This window comes from Protopterus annectens, chromosome 11.part0 (assembly GCF_019279795.1).
Source record: "Protopterus annectens isolate FY-2018-M chromosome 11.part0, PAN1.0, whole genome shotgun sequence".
Lineage (NCBI taxonomy): Eukaryota > Metazoa > Chordata > Ceratodontiformes > Protopteridae > Protopterus > Protopterus annectens.
The window spans coordinates 683,014,206-683,036,757 of NC_056745.1; the positions used below are offsets into that span (position 1 = coordinate 683,014,206).

A 22,552-nucleotide genomic window follows, 5' to 3' on the forward strand; every position below is an offset into this window, starting at 1 on the left:
GTCCAGTGTTTGGAGGTTTCCTATGTCATTATTGATCATTTTCATGATAATTATTTTCATAGCTTTGTATATGAGACTAGTGAAACTTATGGGTCTGTAGTTTCCTGGGTATCTAGATGGCCCACCTTTGTGCAGAGTGATGACTGTTGCTGTTCTCCATTCATGAGGCACAAAGCCTGTTTGGAGGCTCCAGTTAAATAGCAGTTCCAGAGGGCCTAATAGGTCATGTTTCATGCTATTTAGAAGGTGTCTTGGGATATTGTCTGGGCCTACTGACGCAGTGTTCTTGGCCTCAGAGAGAGCTTTAAGGATCTGTTCCCTAGTGATAGCAGGGGGGGTTATATTGGATGATATTTTCTGAGGGAAGGTTGAGGGGGAGAGAGGGGTAAAGTTGGAGCTGAATTTGTTGGCCAGTAGGTTTGCTATATCTTCTGGCTCAGTACAGGTGGTTCCATTTACAATCAGTTCTGCACACAATTGTTTGAAGTTGCAGACATAGTTTAAGAATGCCTTGTGGTTGTCACTGGCCTGGGATGCCAAATTTACCTGTAATTTGGTTTTGGTAGTCTTTAATTGTCCTCTGAATTATTTGTTTAGTTTGTCTCCATGCCACATGCTCCAGGGACCTTAACCTCATTAGCACAATAAACAGAACATGCTGGAGGGACAGGTTCCTAACCCAGAGACTTCCCATACTCTGGAACAAACTTCCCATTCACGTCAAGCAGAGCACTTCACTGGCCCTCTTTAAGAGAAATCTTGACAAGTGGGTGGGCAATAGGAAGTTCACCCCTGGGATCACTTCAGTGGCCTTGCTTGACAGGGGCACTGGGAACTAACTTTGGGTGGCATGATGCCAGGGAATCTTCTTGGACTAGGCTTATATAGGCTCCAGGGCCGTTAGCCACCTTTGAACCTATGACGAGAGTGTTTTTATCCTGCTGGGTGCTGCATCACCTAATTTTTGCCGTGATTTTCTTCCTCCTGTTATACATCCTACTGATGTCGCGATTCCACCAGGGTGGCTTTTTTTTAGTTAGTTCTGTACTTCTTCCTGGTAGGTATAGCGGATTTTGTGCAGCTATTGACACGCTTATATAGGGTTTCTGTGAAGAGTTCTGCATAGAGAGCAGTGTTCTCTGGGTTTATGGGGGCTTGAAATTTTGTCAGGTTATCACTTAATAGTAGAAAGTTAGCATTCGAGTCATTCCGGAATATTCCAGGGTTAGCTGGGCTTCCAAGTTTTATTTTTACTTAAAAAGAGACCCATTTTGTCTGACCTTTCTAGAGAAGGCATTACACTAGGAGGTGTGCAGCACTCTTCCATATCAGTGAGGAACAGATCCAGTATGGTAGTACCTCTGGTTGGTGTATTGAAATCTGGACCAGAGAGTTTTTGTTTGCAAAATCCAGAAATCTCTGTGCCTGTACATTTGGTGTAATATATGATTCCCAGTTAATAGTGGGGTAATTAAAGTCACCCATGAATATGGTATTGTGTTGGATGGTGAGTGTTTCCAATACGTTTAAATACATGGTATGGGTTTCCTGAGTTATAGAGGAAGACCTATAGCTTGCAAGGAAGTGGTACTGGATTTTGTCTATGGTGTTTTGAACATGGAAAATATTAAGTGCATCGTCCTGTTTGACCAGCCTTGAGGTATATTTATTTTTGATGTAAATCAAAACACCTCCACCCTTTCTTCAAAAGTCACCAGATTTAGGAGGATAAAGATGGACAGATGTAAAATCTGAGTCAAATTCAAGCACCTTTAGAGGTATAGTTCCAAAAAAAAAAAAAAATATATATATATATATGTATATATATATATATACACATAAACATATAGGGTCTATATTAAATCAGAAAATGCTTAAAAAAGCGAATGCTAATTTACTGACCCCATGTAAGTGAAAGGTTAAAATCCCGAACACTTGGAACAGTGATTTTTTCCCAGGGAAAAAAAATCGCTGTTCCGCAAAAAAAAAAAAAACCTAAAAATAAAAACTGCAAAACATTACATAAAGTGAGGGGCTGTGCCCCCCATACCCCCCCCTACTTAAATATACCAACTCCAAGATCACACTACAGTGAGGAAAACAGCAAAGTATGTGTGTGTGTGTGTGTGTGTGTGTGTGTGTGTGTGTGTGTGTGTGTGTGTGTGTGTGTAGTAATTGCAAAATTAGCAATATAAATAATGCTGAATATCTCTCAAGATATGCAACTTTGTACAAATATTGATGACAGTTTGCAACATCCAAGGTTTCACTTGATTCCATGCAAGAGTTTTTAAGTCACTTGGTTTTGGAAATATTAAGTGCATAACAAAATATTGCATATTTTTGTAATTACTAGCAAACAAATAGTGATATCTCAAGTATAGTGTGATTTAAGTAGATACTGGTAATATATTTTTCTCCATTTATGGCATTTCATACCATGTCTCTCAGTTCTAAAAATATGAACTCAAATATAATAATATGAAGAACAGGTGATAAACAACAATAATTGTTTCTACTGCAGGAAATTCTAGATTAATAATTTTAGTGTCCTTTTGTTACTTACATCTTGCCATTTATAATACTGCCTGTTATTAATTATAGGTTCATAGGTTCATAGGTAGGTACGAGGCTATTAGCCCTAGGGCCTATACAAGCCTAGCCAAAAAGGTACCCTGGCTTTCGCCACGCAAGAAAATTATTTTCCTGTGCCCCTGTTGAGCAGAGCCACAGAAGTGATTCCCGGGGTGAATTTCCTATTTCCCATCCAATCAAGATTTTTTTGAAGAGTGCTAATTAGTAAGATATTTAGTTAAGGAGGCCAGCCCCAGAAAAGGTCTGAAGGAGCAATGGGTGTTAATTGAAAGTATAGAAAAAAGCACTTTAGGCTTGAATGATATATAGTTATACATACACATGCATAAATGTATACACATACATATACATAGACACAGACATACACATAGACATGCACATGCGCACACAAACACACACACACACACATATATATATATATATATATATATATATATATATATATATATATATATATATATGTAGATACAGATAGATATATCTGTGAATATGTGTGAGTATGTGTGAATGCATGTATTATACATACAGATAGGTACACAGTTAATTTTTCTTTATATAGTTGATGGCTGTTTTTTTTTGCTGTTGACTATTTTCAGTACATCTGTGTATTATTTGTTTATTTAGTTTTATTAACCAAGAATGTGTACATCTCCTTTCTTAGCCTCATTCTCTGAAGCTACAGATAAAAAAATGGGATTGGATCCAGCTACCCATTGACCATGAATTGGATAAATTAGGCATATAATAAACAAGTCCTGCTGATTGTAAAGCTGTGGTCAACCACAAACCAAGTAGTATGAACAAAAATGTAGAACACAGCGCCACAACAAGCCAATAAAAAGCAGATGGCAAAGAGCAGTGTAAAATCCAAATAGACTTGTATTCGAACACAGGTGAGCACTTTTGAAATAAAATCGCTTCTTCAGACCATACAAAAAATCAGCAACATCTCAAATATTTAAAATTCAATCAATTAAATATCTACCAATAAAAAAAACATTCAAGTACAATAGCCATAAAAATTTAAAGGCACAGCTTTCTTTTAAGACAGAAACCATAAAGGCTATTGCCATAAAAACACACATTGCAGTATACTTATTTAGGAAGCTTTCTTTCTTTCAGAACTGGCTTCAGAGGTACTGATTCATTCAAGCCTGGACCTCTATGTGCTGATAGTTTAATAATCCATCTTAATTCTTTCCCTTCTGTGACATTAGTTATATCACCCAACTTAAAACTTTCATAAATTACTTCTACTGCCATAAACTTAAACTAATGGTTAGTGCCTGGAGAAGCGATTTCACTGGAATTTGAGGTGTGAGGGTTACTATGTACCCGAATCTAATTAAATGAAGGAATAACATAACATTGTAAGTGTTGAAATCTTTTTCTTTAGAGGTTAGTGTCTGCAGTTTGTTTAGATGAATGATTTTTCTTCACTGGTGATGAGAAGGATGGCATTTGTGATGACTGACACAGTGTGGGAGCTTCAGTAATGGATTATGCTGGCCAGAATACCGATAATTGAGACTTGTAACTCTCAAACTCTTTGTACAAGAAACTTGGACATAGCCAAAAATAAGTGTTTGTGTGTGTGTGTGGGGGGGGGGGGGCACACAAATGATTTTAAATATTGCACTTATAAACTTAGATAGTTGCTACAATAACATGGTTTGTGTCCGTATGCATTTTCTGAACAATGTGAATCTGAAACTCAAATGTCAGTCATTATTTAATGACTTCAGACCTCAGCAATTTGACAGAAAACCAAATATTTTATGAGGAACAGACCTACAATATGAGGCAAAAATATGGCTATTCTGTGAAAATATGGATAGTTAATATGTATGATTTAATGCCATCTTGGCCTAGTCCATTGATGTCTAAATGACCAGTACAACTTTAGTAACTACCAAACTAGTGGCTACCAGGAGAGGGCTGAGGCAGAACAGATGGCTACCAGGAAGCTAGTATGCTGTTACTATCAGGAACACTTTATAATGCTGTCTTTCTGTACTGTAATGGTTTTAACTTTTTCCCCAGCTAAGGAATCTCACGTTTCTCAGAACACATGTATTAATAGACACATATACTACTGTTAAATAACTTTTGCAGAGCACTCTGGGAGCAGAGAAGGAAAATACATCAAGAAAACTATGTACATGTAAACTCACGTTAATATTAAAGCTGTTTCCTATGTAAAACTTTTGTTTTGCCTTGATATCTCCCAGGTGGCAATTGATACTGTACCAAAGCAAAAAGCATTAGAATAGTTATACTGATGACTAAAGGTGGGGAGCCCACAAACACCCAAAGGATATTCAGAGAAACAGTGAAGCAATCACCATTTAACATGTGACAGAAAGCTATGGCAAATAAACAGGACTGGCTGACTCTGTGAACTTAATGGATGGAACCCTGACCACTCTCCAGATGGCCCAGTTCAGTTAATTGCCTGGGCACTGGAGGAGTCACACAGGGAAGGATTGTAATAAGTAGTTGACGCCAGCTATTCCACCACCGTCACTAGAGCTCTAGCTGATGGAAAGCCAGATACCTACATTTCTTGCAACTTAGGACTTAGGGAGTACAAGACCACCAAGGACTGCACATGCAGTTTAATTATCCTTCTGTTGTAACTAGATGTGACCACCTGCAATAGGTCAAGCATAGTCTGCATTACAATGCACATTTTGGCCAATGGGGAACAGTATTAGGAACATATGAAAAGCAAAATTCTATTCTCTGGTGGATGATGGCCATGGTTCATAGCTCTCAACGTCTTCCTCTGGTATACTAGAAGAGCAAGGGCTGAGAGGAACAAAGGAATAACAAAAACAGAAAAATATGGATCTTATATTAGAAAAAATATGTATACAATATCAAGTTATGTGTGAGTGTTTGAAAGACTTAGCAAAAACTTTAGAAAGTTTGTTGCCTGCAAGCCTAGCATAGGCTTGTCTTTTTAATGACTTGTTGCACTGTATTGAGAGGACAGTAGAAAAGCATGTACAACAACCACATGTGGGTATTTTTATAGACTCACCACATATCATCAAAAGCTCCAGGTAAAATTAGCCAGCAGAGTTCTTTGTGCTTCTTTATATCTAACTACAGCCAAAAGACCTTTTAAAATGAATCCCCTAACATTCAGATAATAGAAATACTGGGAAACAGGACAGGAAAGGCCACCCTACAATGTATCAAAGTCACTATTCAAAAATATTAATTGTGAAATTGGAATATTTAAAAGACTCTTGACTAACACTATGGATGAATTGGAAGAATCAGATCTGCTCCGTAGCATGAAATATAAAAGCAGTTAAAACTTAAAAGAGAGTTATAGGAGAACAGCTCCTCCTCATATCCAAGCATGCTTAACTGGAAATTATTTTCAGTATCTGCTATACTTTAACCAATGCCACCAGATTGTACTGCTGTTTTTCTTTTCCATCTGCAGTGGAAAGAAGGGAAGAAATAATGCCATCCTCAGAGCCCAATGCCATGACCCCATCACCAGTGCCTTTTTCCCCTGCCAAGTCTGTCAGCTCATCAGAAATGCCATCGGCACCCTCTCCTATCAACGCTCATTCCCCTGAGTACACTGGGATTGCAACAACGACAGGTAGGCTGAAGCAAATATTCCTGTGATTATGTTAATTACCGGTGAGTGGGACTGGATTAGGTCGATAATAACTGCTTAGCAATCAGAGCTTATTTAGTGACACTTATTAACTCATGCTGCTTTTTAACTATTGGAGGACCTTACACAATTTGCATTAATAGTTTGCTGCTTCCAATATTTCTATTAAAAAAAAATACAGACAATCTGATATGGCTGTTAGTTTTTATTTATTTATGTTTTTGTAAAATTATCTTATTTTATTATTCTTTTTTTTTTGTTATTTTCTAGAAACATTTGTAAATTTTTGAATTCATTAGTTGTACCTTTACAAATAAGGTTTATTGGTTTGCTTTAAACATGCTTACCTCTTTTGGTAGCATCTTCTAGAATATTTGATTTTAGAAGTAAGTTATATAAGTAGACTTTGCTGATTCAACATGTGAAAATATATTCTGAAGCCTATTAATTTAGTTTCTTTGTTCATGTCTTTAACTCCTATATAAAACACATACAAACTACTGACTGAGTTTCAGCCTGTATTGTTGATTTAAAGCTACAGCAATCAGTTTGCAGTTCAGATGTTAGGGACTTAAATAATAGATGATTGAGCAGTGACCTAGTTTTATAGACTTTGTAGCTTTACTTTCTGCTTTGTAATGTACACCACTTGGAAGAGTATAGTATTCAATACCTCTGTTGTACTTCATACCATTTTTAAGTAAACTGAATACAATAATTTATCTTTGTTATCTATGAAATTTGCATGTTCTCCTAGAGTCTGTTGAGGGGAGGGGTGGTCTCCAGGTACTCCGATTCCTCCAACCTCACAAAAACATACTGCTTGATAAGCTAGTCTTAGATGTCCATATAAACATACATGCATACACATTATGTGGTGACTGACAGGAACATAGGAGGGGTTAGGGAGCCAGGACCAACACTGAAGTACTGTATTGCTGCTTGGATGAAGCATAATACATAAACAGTCATAGTGAGAGGGACACTGTCAAGCATGAGGAAAGTAACTAGTGGAATACCACTGGGGTCAGTCCTAAGTCTAGTCTTAGTCTCTGTGTTTGCTTCAGACAGGTTACCAGTGGAATCCCCCAGGGTTCTGTGCTGGGACCTCTCTTGTTTGGCATCTACTTTTCTGCAATAAACCCAATGCCAAAAAGGTCTAGCTGACTAAGTCTGAGGATGACTGCAATCTAGGAGCAGTCACTGAATCCCCAAATGACTTACCCATCCAGCAGGAAGGTTTGTCCCAAATAACTAAATGGTGCCAAAATCATGAATTGAAACTAAATACCAAAAAATGCATTATTGCATCCTTTGGGAAATCATCTACCCCAGGAAACTACAAAATTGACAATACACCCCTAAGAGCTGACTCAGTCGTTTGGATTTGGAAACTTATATGGGCAGTGACCTAACTTTTGATCTACAAATGTCTAATGTCGTACGAAAGTCCTTCTATACTGCACAACATACAGTGGATATAAAAAGTTTACACACCCCTCTTAAAATGCCAGGTTTTAGTGATGTAAAAAAATGAGACCACAATAAATCATTTCAAAACTTTTCCCACCTTTAATATGACCTATAACATGTACAATTCAATTGAAAAACAAACAAATCTGTTAGGGTGAAAAATATAAAAAGTAAAAAATGTACAATAAGCTGGTTGCATACATGTGCACACCCTTAAACTAATGCTTTGTTGAAGCACCTTTTGATTTAATTACAACATTCGGTCTTCTTGGATAGGAGTCTATCAGCATGGCTCATCTTGACTTGGCAATATTTGCCCACTCTTCCTTGCAAAAACACTCCAAATCTGTCAGATTGCGAGGGCATCTCTTGTGCACAGCCCTCTTCAGGTCACCCCACAGATTTTCTATTGGATTTAGGTCTGGGCTCTAGCTGAGCCATTCCAAAACTTTAATTTTCTTCTGGTGAAGCCATTCTTTTGTTGATTTGGATGTATGCTTGGGGTCATTGTTGTGCTGAAAGGTGAAATTCCTCTTCATCTTCAGCTTTCTATGAGACACCTGAAGGTTTTGGGCCAAAAGTGACTGGCATTTGGAACTGTTCCTAATTCCCTCCACCTTGATTAAAGCCCCAGTTCCAGCTGAAGAAAAGCAACCCCAAAGCATGATACTGCCACCACCATGCTTCACCGTGAGGATGGTGTTCTTTTGGTGATGCAAAATGTTGTTTTTAAGCCAAATGTATCTTTTGGAATTGTGGCCAAAAAGTTCAACCTTGGTCTCATTAGACCATAACACATTTTACCACATGCTTTTGGGAGACTTGATGTATTGTTTTGCAAATTTTATCTGGGTCTGGATGCTTTTCTGTGTAAGAAAAGGCTTCCGTCTTGCAACCCTACCCCATAGCCCAGACATATGGAGAATACAAGAGATTGTTGTCACATGTACTACACAACCAGTACTTGCCAGAAATTCCTGCAGCTCCTTCATTGTTGCTGTAGGTCTCTTGACAGCCTCCCTGACCACTTTTCGTCTTGTCTTTTCATCAGTTTTGGAAAGACATCCAGTTCTTTGTAACATCACAGTTGTCCCATATTTTCTCCACATTTTGATGACTGTTTTCACTGTGTTCCATGGTATTTTCAATGCTGTGGAAATTTTTTTGTACCCTTCTCCTGACTGATACCTTTCAACAATGAGTTCCCTTTGATGCTTTGTAAGATCTATGCGAACCATGGCTTTTGCTGTAGTAGGCAACTGAGTAAATGTCAGGAAAATCCTGCTTGGACAGCTGAACTTTATTTGGGGTTAATCAGAGTCTCTTTAATTGATGGCAAGTGTGTACCCAAGAAGACTGAATGCTGTAATTAAATCAAAAGGTGCTTCAACAAAGTATTAGTTTAAGGGGTGTGCACACTTATGCAACCAGCTTATCGTACATTTTTTTATTTTTTATATTTTTCCTCCTAACAGATTTGTTTGTTTTTCAGTTGAATTGTATGGGTTATAGGTCACATTAAAGGTGGGAAAAGTTTTGAAATGATTTATTGTGGTCTCATTTTTTTATATCACAAAAACCTGACATTTTAACAGGGGTGTGTAAACTTTTTATATGCACTGTATATACAAAGGGGTTGTCTCTAAATCTAGGGATGTAATTATTCTGCCTTCACTCAGCCCTCATTAGGGCATTCATTTAATATAATGGCCCCTTTGGCATGTATCTCTCCAGATATATACAACAACTGGAACACCCACAGAAATACCTTACTAAAAGGATGAAGGCCTAAACAACATGTTCTACATGGACCGACTCAAAGCCCTGTAACTTTACTTGGTATTATACAGACTGCTAAGAGGTGACCTGTGTCTGGCATGTGAGGTATCCTCCAACCCAGTATGGATGGATTTACTCCAATTAGCAAGTCAAATGGCATCAGAAATACTCAGTCTAGGGATCTAAACCTTTTCTGCAACATCAACAGAGAATACTGCTGCTCAGGAAGAGAATTCGCATCTACCTAAAACGAAGTTCATCCTTGTCCATATTTAAGGTCAACTTGGATCTATGCATGGGAAATAGAAAATTTACCCCAGGAGTGCTCCCTGTACTACTAATGAACCGAGGCAGCTTCTCAATGCTTTATCCTATGCATAGGTCCCCTCAAATTATTTCTGGTATGATCCCAGTTATCCTCATTAGGGGTAATATATAATTATCTACCATGGGATGGGTAAGGCCAATCTCTAACTAAATGGGATAGCTTAATTTGAGCACAAAAAGAGAAAATGGCTAGGCTTAAAATGGTAAGCAAAGACAGCTAGCATATTACTTACCTGTGAACCTAAGAAGCAAAAGGAACAGAAAGAATTTGTAAAAGCTGACCAAATGGGCAAACAGGTGGGATTTGAGGCTTATAATAAGCAAATCTAAAGCTATGCATCTGCTGCACAACTACTCTGATGTGAAGTATCAGCCGGTGGAGTGGAACTGATGGCAAAACAGCAGGAAAATGACTTGCACTGTTAAGCATATCTGGATTGGAACAGCAGGAACAGAGAGACAACAGCTGCACACAGAATGTCCGGGTCTTTCCTCAGAAAGATAGACTCCAGAAGCAAAGAGTTAATGTTCCCACTCTACCAGGTCCCGCAAAACACACACCTTGGGTATTGGTTGTTGTTTGGGAGGTTATATAATAATAGGGACGTCAGACTGCTGAAAGGAGTTCAGAGGGTGGGCAACAAAATTCTGTAGGGCACAGAAGGAAATAATATGTTCAGAAACTAGAGAAGACAAAGCTTTTCTCATTCAGTTCCAGAACAGACAGTAGAGACATGATTTGAGTGAAAAATAACATGTGAGAAAATTGTAAATGGGTCATCCTGAAAGGAAAGGACAAAAGGTGGGAGAGGCAGCACAGGTAACAAATTGTATAGTTCTTCATGGAGAGTGTTATGGAACCATGTAATGGACAAGCAGAATGAGATGTGCAAAGAAAATCTACAGATATATTCAAGAGGGCAAGGGATAACTGTAGAAAGGATGAGGTAGGGATGGAGGTGAGGTAAACTGTTAAGTTCAACTTAAGGGCTGAATAGATAAGCTTGCTGTCACTTCCTGATGTTAAACAAATTCAGTACAATGTACATTGATCCAGCATCACTTGATGTTCTGTACAGAAAGCTGTCCCCACAGGAGCTACTGCCTCTCCTTTAAACTACATTCCTTGTGTAACATTTGATGAGCAAAAGCTGCATGAAACCGACATTTAATACTCAAAACTCTCAAAATGCATGTACTTGCAGCTGTACAATTTTCAGGCAAACATAACACAAGGTAAAACATTTTTTTTTCAGGGAGCAAGTATTCCTGCTGGCCCATGGTGGGTTTTGACTTCCACTCCATCAGCTTATTAGTGTGACTCCATGGTCACTGAATCTCTAAGAAAGATTAAGCACTAACAGATCTCAAAAAAAGTTTTCTGTGAGGCTGCAGACTTGGAAAACATATAAAGCTGTATATTCTAGGCATCAACACAGCATGTGAGCAAATGCTCTCTAGAACCCTAAAGCTTGAGAAAGTAGATACAAGAAAGCTCATATTGAACACTGAATTATACATTCAGTACCACATGATGCATTGTATTGTACAATAAGTCAGCACCACAACGTTACTGCAGAATATCTAGTACCATATACTCAGTGTACTATGAAGTAACAGCACATAATGCACAGTTCAATGGCATCTACTTCATTCTGATAGCTTCTGTGTGGTATGAAGTGCTTTGTCATTTTACAAGAAATTTGAATAATGAATGGGAGGATGAATGCTGCAGATCACTGACCTGAAGGAAGATAGAAGGGAAATTTTGTGAGGCCTCACTTCTTCCCTAGTGTTAGAAATTGGTAGAGGGAGAGACCTAAAAGTCAGGTTTGTCTGTAGTGAGAAGTGATGCATATTACTGCAGTGTGAGTTAGAGGAAGTTTTGGAGTAAACCCCATTTGGCACATTATATAGGGAACTCCATGGACTGAAGCACATTTGAATGATGTATTCAGAAAATTCTGATGGGGAAATGTTGACAAATTAAGCCAAGGGTAATTCTGATCTGAATTCATCACAGACTGTAAAACATACTGCTTCCACTTTTAGACATCCAGCCACAAATGTTCCTGTCACCTTACTAATAATCACAACACAAATCCACAGAAAGCTGTGGAGCGATCTCAACAGCTGTTTTGGGAAAAGATGCTGATTGGCTTAAGATAATATGGTGAGTTAATGCACAGTAGTGTTACCTTATTCTGTATGATGCACTATAGAAAGAGCCAGTACCACATCGTGAGCAGTGTAGGGAACTTGTCCTAATAGTGCACTCTGAAGAGAGTCAGCTTCTCATCTTGTAGAGTGTTGTAAACCACTACTACATGATACACTGAATTAGTACCACAGGGTGAACAGTACATTAAGCAAGTATCACACTGTGTAGTGTACAGTAAGGCAGTACCACATGGTGCTCTGTGCACTGACTCTGAGTCACGTGCTGCACACTACAGTCATTACTAGGCACACTGTACAGATAATGCAGGAGTTCATGGCATACAGCAAAGTCAGCCAGTGCCACAGCAACACATATTACAGAGCAAAGTCAGACATTGCCACAGAAATACACGATACACAGCAAAGTCAGCCAGTGCCACAGCAACACATGATACACAGCAAAGTCAGCTAGTGCCACAGCAACACATGATACACAGCAAAGTCAGGCAGTGCCACAGCAACACATGATACACAGCAAAGTCAGCCAGTGCCACAGCAACACATGATACACAGCAAAGTCAGCCAGTGCCACAGAAACACATGATACACAGCAAAGTCAGCCAATGCCACAGCAACACAAGATACACAGCAAAGTCAGGCAGTGCCTCACCAACACATGATACACAGCAAAGTCAGCCAGTGCCACAGCAACATATGTTACACAGCAAAGTTAGCCATTGCCACAGCAACACATGATACACAGCAAAGTCAGGCAGTGCCATCAACACATGATACACAGAAAAGTCAGCCAGTGCCACAGCAACACACAGTACACAGCAAAGTCATCCAGTGTGACAGCGACACATGATACACAGCAAAATCAGCCAGTGCCACAGTGATACATGATACTCAGCAAAGTCAGGCAGTGCCACAGCAACACATGATACACAGCAAAGTCAGCCAGTGCCACAGCAACACATGATATACATCAAAGTCAGGCAGTGCCACAGCAACACATAATACACAGCAAAGTCAGGCAGTGCCATCAACACATGATACACAGCAAAGTCAGCCAGTGCCATCAACACATTATACACAGCAACATCAGGCAGCGCCACAGCAACACATGATACACAGCAAAGTCAGGCAGTACCACAGCAACTCATGATACACCAAAGTCAGCCAGTGCCACAGCAACACATGATACACAGCAAAGTCATCCAGTGCCACAACAATACATGATACACACCAAAGTCAGCCAGTGCCACAGCAACACATGATATGCAGCAAAGTCAGACAGTGCCACAGCAACACATGATACACAGCAAAGTTAACCAGTGCCACAGCAACACATGATACACAGCAAAGTCAGCCAGTGCCATCAACATGATACACAGAAAAGTCAGCCAGTGCCACAGCAACACATGGTACACAGCAAAGTCAGCCAGTGTGACAGAGCCACATGATACACAGCAAAATCAGCCAGTGCTACAGTGATATGATACACAGCAAAGCCAGGCAGTGCCACAGCAACACATGATACACAACAAAGTCAGCCAGTGCCACAGCAACACATGATACACAGCAAAGTCAGGCAGTGCCACAGGAACACATGATACACAGCAAATTCAGGCACTGCCATCAACACAGGATACACAGCAAAGTCAGCCAGTGCCATCAACACATGATACACAGCACTGTCATGCAGTGCCACAGCAACTCATGATACACAGCAAAGTCAGGCAGTGCCACCGCAACTCATGATACACAGCAAAGTCAGCCAGTGCCACAGCAACTCATGATACACAGCAAAGTCAGCCAGTGCCACAGCAACACATGATACACAGCAAAGTCAGCCAGTACACAGCAAAGTCATCCATTGCCACAGCAACTCATGATACACAGCAAAGTCAGGCAGTGCCACAGCAACACATGATACACAGCAAAGTCAAGCAGTGCCACAGCAACACATGATACACAGCAAAGTCAACTAGTGCCACAGCAACACATGATACACAGCAAAGTCAGGCAGTATCATAGCAACACATGATACACAGCAAAGTCATCAAGTTCCACAGCAGCTCATGATACAAAGCAAAGTCAGCTAGTGCCACAGCAACACATGATACAAAACAAAGTCAACCAGTGCCACAGCAACACAGGATACACAGCAAAGTAAGGCAGTGCCACAGCAACTCATGATCCACAGCAAAGTCAAGCAGTGCCACAGCAACTAATGATACACAGCAAAGTCAGCCAGTGCCACAGCAACTCATGATACGCAGCAAAGTCAGCCAATGCCACATCTTGTACACTACAGAGAATGATTGCCACATGATGTATGCAAAGTGAGCACTAATGCTTGGTACATTGTACAATGACTCAGAATCACATGATACACTATGTTGTGAGCCATTACCACAAGGTGCTCTTCACAATAATGTGTTATATCTTTCACACTATTGTGATTGACTGTCATATCCTGTACTGTAAAGTGAGCCTATATCAGATGGTCACTGTACACTGAAGGAGTACTATATCTTGCACACTATGCCTAACCAATAGCACATGCTGCACTATAGGCCATTACCACATAGTGCTTGGTATACTGCATGTACCATGTTGTATAATTTACAGTGATCCATTACCACATTTTGAACAGTACTGTTGACTAATCAAGGAACTAACAGTATTGCCTCCCATTAAGACTCTTAACTCTTTATAAAATTTATGTAATTCCCCCAGTCAAGCATGTGATGAGCTAAAACTCCCCTTCCTAGTGAATAAATATTTGAAAGCTAGTGAGTCTTAAAAATGTACCAAACCATTAGAGACACAGTGAGTAGCATGCAATGTTTGCAAATATTCTGAGATCACTAAAACTAATTTATTCTTTGCAGATGTTATAATTATAAATCAAATTAAATTCTGGGAGTTGCCTTAAACTGATAAATAAATGTAAGTGCCTAACCATACGCATAGTTGCAAGAAATGCTAATGTGCTGCCATTTAGTGTTAGTTGCTATAGATAAGGACTAAATTTTGCACATGTATTAATTTCAGTCATTTCCAACCCAAAAGTCTTATCTGCAGTCACAGTGCCACCACACCTTTAATATCAAAGGCCATCAAAGCTCTGAAACATGTAAATCAGTTGAATTGATGATTTGCTAGATAGAAAGATGCACAAAGAGACACACTGTGGTATGATGGACTTGTAGATAAGTAATTATGGCAAGTTAATAGACAGGCCTGTTGTAAGGAGAAGGAGGCAGATATATGACCAAGGTAGCCTGAGGATGTTTTTAAATATGTACTGTATGGGTTGTCCCACTGGCAGGGAGGGAAGGGGGCTTTTGGTATATTCAAGACTTGGTGCAGGGATAAGTTCCTAACTCAGTGCATTCCCACCTTATGGAATAAGTTACCACTACTAGTCAAACAAACTACTACTACTTAGTTACCTTTAAGGCTAGTTTTGATGAATGGATAAACAGGCACACATTTACATCAGGTTTATCATCTATGACCCTGTTCAGTTTGGGAGGTGAACACTATTAAGTGCCTGAAAATGGTGGCAAGAACTTGTATGCTTTGATATCAGTAATCTATAGAAATGGAGTATACTTTGCTACCATTCTTGGTAAATGTTATATTGTTTGTGGTGTTTGGTAATGTCTCTGTGCTCTGTGTTTATAATTTTAATAAAAAGATCTTTTCAAAAAAGGCTGTAGGGCTGGTTGGTCTGACCATAATGTTCACTACATGTTGCTTAAATTAGCTGTTTTTTGCTTGTAACAATCCTGAAGTATGCAAAAACATTGTCAATATTTATTAGTAATGACAAAGAATAAATTAATTATTGCTGTCCCATGTCCTTCACATTTACAGTATTGAAGTGCTTGATAAGGATTCTTGAAAGACTGATCAATGTACATGGTGAACATGTTTGCTTATTCATTTGTAACTGCCTAAGAAGAAATGATACAGAGGACCTTTATTTTTTCACACACCGCCTAATACATAAAGAAATAAAAATAAAACAATAGAAGATCGTTATCAGAACAAGGGAGGAAGATTTAAATCAGTTCAGAATACTATATGATGTAGATAATTTTGCTGCATTCAGTCATTCATTTCTCACTACCTGCTTTATTCAGCTTTTACTCACAGAAGAGCCAGAGTTCATCCCAGCAGATTGTGAGCAGTTTTTATGATCTTTTGCATGTGAGTTACAAATGTGAGTTGTTGATCGAAAATACTGCCTTAGTAATTTTGTTCTATAAATGTAGGTGGTGATGTGCCTTGGGGGTCAGTGATGTAGTTGTCATTTACCTGAATTTAGTATGATTATATAATCTACATAAGGAATATGGTTCAGGGAAGGTAAATCAAAGGGTAGATTGGAAAAATATTGAAGAATAGAAGAGGTTGTAAGATCCTTGTGGTATTCCTGCAGAAACGGTATCATTTGTGGATATGTTTGTACTGTGTGTGATGGTAAATGTCCTATTGGTCAGGTATGCTGCGAGACACTGTAGGGCACTGTCATTTATACCAAAATTGCCTAGGGTTTTAAGCAGTAGCATGTAATTAACGGAATCAAATGCATGCTTCAGGCCTGTGAATAGAGCATCTGTTTTTTGACCATTATCCATGGCTTTAAAGATGAAGTTAATTATGGTGAATAATGCAATCTGTGTACTAAACTTGTCACAAAAAACATACTGTTTGTTGGTCATATTTTGTGATAAGTTCTGTCAATTGGTAGTACAGCAATTTTTCTATGACTTAAGCTCTTGGGTGCAATACTGATAAACTGGTCTGTAGTCAGATGTTGATTCAGGGCTCTTCACTATGGCGATTAGAACTATGGTTGCATATTTCCATGAGTAGGGTTTTGATACCAGTGTCGACTGTAAGATTACTGATGTGTTTCAGTGGTTTACAGATATATTTTGCTGCCATTTGCAAAAACTCTGGATGTACTGAGTGATTTACTGACTTACTGATATCTATTTTATGAAGTTCTTTTAATGCTTGTTTAGTGCAGACCATTTTAAAGAAGACTAGAATAAGTTCAAAATGGAAAACTGTGTGATTTTATGTTACTTGTTGTTGTTTGGGGGGTGTTGTATACATTTTATGGAGTTGGAGAACTGGCTATAAGGAGCTTTATGTAATTCAGAGTGTAGGTTGGTGCTTGGTGGTAAGAGGTGCGTTGTAGGTCATTTGTCATTGTTTTCAGTGTGCTCCTGAATTGTTTGGAGGAACCTTTGCATGACAGTTGAATGTTTATAATATACATTGCCGTACCTGAACAATTTGGCTCTTTTCTTGCTCACCTCCAGGATAAAGTTTATTCCTAAATATAAACAAGTACCTTATTCAAACCTTACACATCCTCACTCTCTTTTCTTCACTCACTTTGTTACTTCTATTACTTTCTCTCCCCTGGCTTTCTTTCTAAATATACCATAAGCCTGCTTTTCTCTCACTTCATATTGGAATTTCTTTTTGTATTATGCTAACTTACCTTTAATTTGTCTAAACTCGCTAAAATGTCTCTAAATATTAAATCTTTGTCATATCACTTGTATCTATTTCTTAACCATTGTTGTCACATTATGTCTAATCTGGTATATTTATTCAAACTGACAATGTTTTTGTATTATTTTGAAGATTGTAAAATGATTGTTCTTAAAATGTTTTTCAAATACTTTAGAGCTTTTTTCCCTGGACCTTGGCTGAAAATGGGCACCTACCCATTCAGACTTCTCTGGTAATCAAATTTCAATAAAAAATAAAATAAATACATTTGGCCCTTCTCTTTCAGGCTGTAATATGCTAGTTCAATGTTAATTGTGTATAAGTGAAATTCTGGTGAAATTCTATATAATTCAAATATAATCATCATTTTTCATGTATACATAATAAACCTCAAGTTTATATTTCAACAACAAAAAAGAAAATGAAAAGCTAATAATTAATTTTAAATTTATGGCATTCCCTGCTGGCTCAGTGCCAGAGAGAGTGATGGTTTTACAGCTGACTCTGTATAAACTGCTGCCGTTCTAGTCAGTCATTAACTAGAGGCTGACAGTTTTCATAGCTTTACAGTTTGATTGTGCTGTAAATTAGGATAATGGATAACTAATGACTTTTTCACCCAATCGTCATTCTTAAAGAATTAGGACTCAATTTTAACAAGAGATTCCATACTGAAGGCTAGTAAAAAGGTTATTACCATTTTCTGTAGAGCATCCAGCTGTCTGTTTCTCTGTCCATCTAGGTCTGTCTGTCTCCTTTCTGTACCTATTTGTCATGTTAAAAAGAAGAGCAAAGAAGAACAAAACGTGTGTGTGTGTGTGTGTGTGTGTGTGTGTGTGTGTGTGTGTGTGTGTGTGTGTGTATATATATATATATATATATATATATATATATATATACACACACACATAGATGTACAAACACGTGGATGTATGACAAGGTGTGCAGAAAAGGTGGTAATATAGCAAGACTGCTATGATCAAGGGCAAGAATACTGAATATTAAATACCACACTGTGCCACTTACCAAAAATGGCTTATTTGGCTTTTGTGGCCAGAAGAAGGTAAGGAAGAAGCATACAACAAAGGAAAGGCAGTTTTTTGCTTTCCCAAGGAGGGAATATCTTACCTAAAGCAATACTACTGAGAAAGATGAAGCTTGGCAGGTAATGCATGCATGAAGCCAAACAAACAACATTACCAATAAGTCTCTGTAGCCAGGGGTAATATAAGTGTGTCCTGCAAAACTACCAAAGGGTATTAAATGATGTGCATATACTACCACTTCAGCAAGTTCTTGGATGTTTGTTAGTTAGCAACTTTGCTGTAAAGAGATAAAATCCAGAGCATGATCCAGGAAACCCAAGATGGATTTACAGCTCTGGAGCTTGTTGGAGCTGGTTGGGAGTGCAACAATGTCAAGGCTTAGCCTGCTTACCACTTGGGGGGGGGGGGGCATATGGCCGACCACATGGGGAGAATGTGTCCTGGCAGAATATCCATGACTGAATCCTCCATGAAGACTGAAGATCACTAGGAGAGTGCTGTCTCCAGTGGGAACCTGGTCACTGATTACTTAACAAAGATACATCTGTATAAATTGCTTTGGCTCATTGCACTCCTAATCCCTTAGACTTTATGGGCTGATGCAGAAGGATGGTAGGATTTCATATAAAATCTGATCCTCTGCTGTGCAGATGATGACTTCCACTCATAGCTCACTCGATTCCCACTCAACTCTTGCTCAATTGAATGAATGGATTCATTTAGGCAGCAGTAAGAGACAGAAGGACAGGTCAAAAATGGAGCACAAACTACATTTCTTATATATTTGTTACTCCTGATCCTTAATTATATGTGAATAAGCACATTTCCCTGTTCATGTATTTTGCGCCCTGCATAGGGCAAGCAGAGACATGTATACTTTGCCACTTTGGCAGCTGACTTATACTAGTATTTCTTCTGCCATTTCTGAAAATATTTTAATGGCAAAATCTTAGTGTATTTCCTAAAATGTGACCATCCTGTATAAATGACCCAATTCAGTAAATATTAAGCTTAAGGATAGCTTGCATATGTAGCCTAGCCTTTTCCCCAATACAGCTTACAATAAGCAGAACCATCTTTCTCTCATAGTTTTTCCTGGCAACAAAAGCTAAAGCTGATAAAAGAGGTACAGCTGGAGCTATAAGGCACACATACAGTTGTATTATGGTTCTGTTTATTCATTCACATTTGTTCACTTATGCATGCATTGGTGAGGCACCACAGATTCACAGCTAAATATGAGGCCTGCATTTGAAATGGGGTACAGCACACATATTGAGTTCTCCATGAGATGGAACTTGTGGTTTTTATTTCTGCTCAGCAGGCGTTAGACCCATACCACGAACATGAAACATGTAAATAGGTAAGGAGCTGCTGGGCCCTGGAAACTCATGCTTAGTGAAGGATACAGTAAGACTCTTAGAAAGAAGCAAAGTAAAAAATACAGAGAAACTACATGGAGAGAGAGACAGAGAGAAAGAGATTGGAGAAATGACTAGCTAGAAGGAAACACTACAAATAGGAGCATGTTGGAAATAAAAGAAGAGAGGAGAAACACTCACAATACCCTCGGTCACATGAATAGGAACAGGATTAACAAATGCATAAACAGAAACTTTGCTGCAGACACCAAAAATTTATATTTAAAGAAAAAATAAAAACAAATGAGGTGAAGATTGGCTGATACAGCATAGATGGAGTGGATATGTGAAGAGGAGATGGGCTGAAAAAAAAGAAGTTACATAACAAAGCAAGAACAGCAGATAGGATAATAAGCTCATGGAACAACATAGTAGACAGTGATTGTTTCTGCAGTAATGGTAATAACAGCATTCTTTCATTTTTCCTCAGCCCTGCTGATCTTCTGACTTCAATGTGTATTCCGACACATGAATTCCATTCTCCTTTCATTAGTAGTTAGATTGCTTTCTATGTAACTCATATTTGGGTGCAGGCAATTCCTCTTCAGATAAGAGTGTGTGAACTGAGTTACATCTGCAGGCAGGAGCGGCCTTAGGTAAACTGGTGCCCTAGGCAAAAGAGCTCCACGGCGCCCCCACCACACCACCCAGTGTCCCCATCCTGGTCTACATACACCAAATATATACTGGAAAAGTGCCCCTGCTAGACCGGCACCCTAGGGGGCCACCTAGTTGGCCTATGCCCAAGGCTGGCTATGTCTGCAGAAAATGATATGTAGGAGTTTTATGGAAGGCAGCTAGGAAGTCCATTATGTTGTTAGATCTGGTGTGTGTGTATGTTTGGATGAATGGGTGAAAGTGTCTGTGTATGCAAATGAGTGGGTGAAATGTCTGTTTGTGGGGAAGAATGTGTGTGTGTGTGTGTGTGTGTGTGTGTGTGTGTGTGTGTGTGTGTGTGTGTGTGTGAAACTGAAGATTATATGTGTGTGTGTGTGTGTGTCTGTGAGTGTGTGTGTGCGAGTGCCCATAAATGCCTGCATGTTTAAGGAAAAGTGAATGAGGGTGTGCCTGTGCCAATGTGATGCACCTGCTGCAAGTGGTAATTAGTGGTAAAAAGTGTTTAGCACTGGAGGTACCCGAGTTGATTAGATTAAACTGGTTAAATCCAGTGCCCAGTTTTGAGGAGATTAGATTAAACTGGTTAAAACCAGTGCTCACCTTTGAGACAATTAGATTAAACTGGTTAAAACCAGTGCCCAGTTTTGAGAAGATTAGATTAAACTAGTTAAAACTAGTACCCAGTTATGCAGTGATTAGATTAAACTGGTTAAAATCAGTGTCCAGTTTCAAGGAGATTAGATTAAACTGGCTAAAACCACTGAGCAGCTTCAAGGAGATTAGATTAAACTGGTTAAAACCAGTGCCTGGTTTCAAGGAGATTAGATTAACCTGGCTAAAACCAGTGCCCAGTTTCAAGGAGATTAGATTAAATTGGTTAAAACCAGTATGCTGTTTCTGTGTAATAATGAGCATGTGCTTTACTTTACTGGTAAAAACCTGTTTAGTATTAGGCTGTACCTCCTGTGTGGACAACCACCACATTAGTGGTTAAGCAGATAGTCTTCTTGTCTCCTCTCTTAGAATACTAGTAGACAACAAAAATTATGCATGGCTATCTACTTTAAATTATTACAATGGGGGAAGATCCTGCGGTTTTATTCTAACCTAATAGTGTACACAGATCAGGATAACTCAGCTTATGCAGAGAGAGATTACCTGGGCTAATTGAAGTTACTGTTTGTGTCCTGATCTCCAATTTATGAAGTTTAAAACAGTGATGGGCTATCAGATGCACTCTGACTGGGAAATGGGCTAGCCAGTAACAGCTTTTTTTCCCATGTTATCCACAGCTGACTCAGTAGGACTGATCAGTGCTATGGAGTGATATAAACCAGAAACAAGGTTTGCCTAGATTATTGCTTTATTCCTCAGAGGTGATCTGTGTCTCGCCTACAAGGCGATCTCTGACCCTGCCCTACTAGAGATGGTCCATATACATAAGTCTAACTCCTCTTGCATTATACGATCGAGAGGCCTAAATCTAATATGCAACATTAACAAAATCTGCTAGACAGACAGGTTTGTCTCCCAGAGGTTGCCCTGTCTCTGGTATAGACTCCCCATACATGTCAAACAGAGTATGTCGCTGACCTTCAAGCACAACCTTGGTGAGTGGATGGGAAGCCACAAATGTGTCACAGGGGTTTCACCTGTGTCCCTCATTGACAGGGGTGACAGGTGCTGACTGAAGTTTCTTTTTAGAAGATAAACTCTTAGCTAGGCTTGTAAGGGCCCCAGGGCTGTTAGCCTAGTAACCTTCTATGATCCTATGATCCTATGAGTATACTTAGTTACTTATTTAATCAAGGCAAAAGGGGAAAAAAGTTAAAAAAAGTTGCCAAACAAAATCCATCCACAAACATAATGGTTTAATATCCTATTGCAGATGCAGAGGTGCAGAAGTGATGAGAGCCTTTGTTGTGATAGATATCTAGAGT

The 22,552-nt window shown here is 39.0% G+C and overlaps 1 protein-coding gene across 2 annotated transcripts in view; it reads left to right on the forward strand.

Moving 5' to 3' along the window:
- The window catches only part of RFX4 (regulatory factor X4), a 690,122-nt gene that overhangs the window by 544,701 nt on the left and 122,869 nt on the right, over positions 1 to 22,552 (forward strand). Inside the window, exon 15 of one of the 2 annotated variants that reach the window (XM_044088142.1) lies at positions 6,056 to 6,220. The exons of the other annotated variant lie outside the window; for it this stretch is intronic. Within the exon in view, the coding sequence (XP_043944077.1) occupies positions 6,056 to 6,220 (165 nt within the window). The remainder of the gene's footprint in view (positions 1 to 6,055; positions 6,221 to 22,552) is intronic. 2 annotated transcript variants of the gene reach the window in all.